The sequence below is a fragment of the Loa loa genome, assembly GCF_000183805.2.
Source record: "Loa loa unplaced genomic scaffold supercont3.301, whole genome shotgun sequence".
In the NCBI taxonomy this organism is placed as follows: domain Eukaryota; kingdom Metazoa; phylum Nematoda; class Chromadorea; order Rhabditida; family Onchocercidae; genus Loa; species Loa loa.
In genome coordinates, this window is record NW_018108481.1 from 72,578 (window position 1) to 75,645 (window position 3,068).

Here is a 3,068-nt window from a genome sequence, read left to right on the forward strand (position 1 = left end):
GTGACATTATGTAAATAATTTAGTCAAAATTTTTGCATTTGCTGTGTATTTTGAGCATGAAAACAGAAGGAAACAAATCAAGTCGATACAAAGAACTTGCTTGCGGAGCTGTACTGTGAAAGTGTCCTTTAGTAATCTTCAGAGCATTGAAATATAGTCGAGATATGCCATCAATAAGTGATGAATTATTGGTCTCCTGCAATTAGAGATATTTCAATTTTAATTATTCGAATTTTGGATGCTTTAAAAACATAGATCAGCCGACCTACTTCCTTGCAATTATCAACAAATAAAATTTTTACATTGTATGCTGTTTCAGCCAAAAATACGGTAAGCTTTCCGACTGCACTGGACTTCCGTAACAAAAATGCAACAGCTTCGGCAGTGAATCGGCGTAAATAGGATCTTTTACAGCATAAAATCCGTTTAAAACGCCTAAAAACTAATATAAAAGTTCGGATATAGATAACAAACTAAATATGTGACATCAAGCAGGAAACAGGAAAACTCTAAACAAGAGATAACTAACCTGAAAACTTCATGCAATTCACAGACAAGATGTTGCCGCTGCAACCAAAAAATCTTCGCTAATGTGAAGAAGGCAGTTTCGAGAATTTCTCTATCCTCGTGCGACCTTTCCAATATACCTATTATAGCTTCTATAAATTCCCATATGTAATTTCGAAAGTCTTCCCTTATATCTTGCACGAATGCGGTCGTCAACCTGAAACAGCTCTCTGACACACATTTCACTTAAAAAAATGAGCAGGAGATGATCTCGTTCAAAGAACAGGAAGAAGTTAACTTCATGAAACTTTTCTAACAAGTTCGCTGAACATTTTATAATATATAGAACTAAGTATCAAAAAATATCTCGTCCATTGATGATTATTCAATGAACTTACTCCAGCAAAGTGCCCAATGAGGTACTCTCCGAAATATTTAAATGACTAATTAAAGCCTTTGCTACAATATCTTTCCGATGAAGAAGCTGTGCATATGTTCGTAATTCACCATTGAAATATGGAATATCATTCAGGAAGCTCTCTGAAGTTGTACACTCATTTAAATGTATTAGGCAATAAAAATAGGAGCACGAGTTATATTTGTGAAAACTGCATGTAAGATTATCAAGTAAACTTGAACCTTTGTTCACAGAATCAATAACAGCGCCAAAAACTGCCTCATTCAAACTATATTATTGAAAAATTTCTCGGTGAATCTTACCAAAGAATGAGCCGTAATCCAAATCTTGATATTTGGTAACTGCATCGTTAAAATGAGTTTCATTTTCTGCTGAAGTAGCTACAATTGAGCGATGCCATCGAGCAATATCTACACTTACTTTCGCGATCTGATCCGTGAATGACACATACTGAAAGATTAATCTATTGACACAAGGTTATGTCTTTTCTTCCTACAGAATTAATCATAGAAATTTTTCTCTTTTTTTTTTCTCAGTTAAACTTCAGTTAAAGTTAAACGCTACTTTTGTCAGCTAAGCATTTTCTTTCAAACAGTATAAGTTATAGTGAAGTGGCTTTTTATTAGTAATGTTTGCTAATATCACTGTATTTGTTAATATTATTAAATTTCCAGGCATATTTTCTTCCAGTACAATTTTCTAGATTACGCCAACAAAAATTTTCCCATATATGGTAAGTGTACAAAAAGGACAGAGTGCATGACTGCATGAAGTTTGCTGTTTATATTCGGTCATGGGATCAAACTAAAACTTAGAAGAAGTAGAAGGATAACAAAGATGGACAATAAATGCAATTCATAAAAGCTCGATAACAATGGATAACAACAACGGTAAACAAAATAATGACAAATATTTAATATATTCAATAGATATAACGAAAGTGAACAAACCTTTAATCGACCGTTCGAACTCGACTTTACTTTCATTCCTTTAACTTAGCCAGACGAACAATCTATGAGAATATTTATTTATTTAAATATATCGAAATACGAGTATAACACTTCAATATCCTTCAATGCAGCAACTACACTATCGATAAGACGAACGTAAACGCTTGAAAACCCACGTACCCACGTAAACCTCAAGATATCCCTATGATGCGCAAACGTTTCTTTACCACTGCTTCGCCGTGCTTCACAATACCAATGGACGAGCCGTAAGGCAAAAGTGGTTGGCCGTATGGATAGATGAAAATGGTTTCTTCCTGAGCAAAAACTATCTTAGTATGGAAGCGGTATGTCCCTTTGTTTTTCTTTCCGGAATATCATGGACCACAGCTTTTTCCGGATTTGACCACATCATCACTATCTCTCTCCTGAGATATCCCAGTGATGCATATCGGTGCTCTGTTACACATACCCCATATTTTCTTTTCCTAACTTATTGAGATAGAAAGGGAAGCTCAAATAAAACACTTCCGTTGTCTTTCCTTCTCAACCAGTATTTCTGATTTCCTGTTTACTTTATAAGTTTCATGCAATTTATTATTACTTAGTTTGATTTGTAATTTATAATTCATGAAGATTTTTTAATTTCCAGGTTTTTACAGTCTTTAGATTTTTTATAATTTTTAGCCATTTAGGTTTGCAGAGAAAATGATCGTAAAAGATTATTTTATTTCTAAAAAAGTCCCTTCCATTTTGAGCGATTCCTTTTGTTCAATTGTAAGCTTAATTTTAACTCTTGGAGAAGATCACTATAAAAGAGTATTTTTTGGCCTCAAAACAGAACAATAAATTTGATCCGTTTCTCCTCTTAGATTGCAGGGTTAAATCGGAAACATCTGACATGGAAAGAGTTATCTATTCGTTCTCCTGATTATCGCAATATGTCTATCTAGTTTGTCACCCAAAATCAACAAAAAAAAAAGTTAAGTCAATAATAGTGATAATGATGATGATAATAATAATAATAATAATAATAATAATAATAATAATAATAATAATAATAATAATAATAATAATAATAATAATAATAATAATAATAATAATAATAATAATAATAATAATAATAATAATAATAATAATAATAATAATAATAATAATAATAATAATAATAATAATAATAATAATAATAATAATAA

General features: G+C 31.6%; 1 protein-coding gene across 1 annotated transcript in view; it reads right to left on the minus strand.

The window, feature by feature from the left end:
* LOAG_18417 (hypothetical protein) overlaps window positions 1–1,939 on the minus strand; it is a gene marked incomplete at its 3' end in the record, with an annotated part of 8,022 nt that extends 6,083 nt beyond the window's left edge. Inside the window, exons 1-6 of the mRNA XM_020451076.1 lie at window positions 1,876–1,939; window positions 1,228–1,375; window positions 906–1,047; window positions 530–724; window positions 270–435; window positions 101–196 (exon numbers count right to left, since the gene is read on the minus strand). Of these exons, the coding sequence (XP_020305174.1) occupies window positions 101–196; window positions 270–435; window positions 530–724; window positions 906–1,047; window positions 1,228–1,375; window positions 1,876–1,911 (783 nt within the window). The 5' untranslated portion in view covers window positions 1,912–1,939. The remainder of the gene's footprint in view (window positions 1–100; window positions 197–269; window positions 436–529; window positions 725–905; window positions 1,048–1,227; window positions 1,376–1,875) is intronic.
* Between the last annotated feature and the right edge of the window lie 1,129 nt (window positions 1,940–3,068).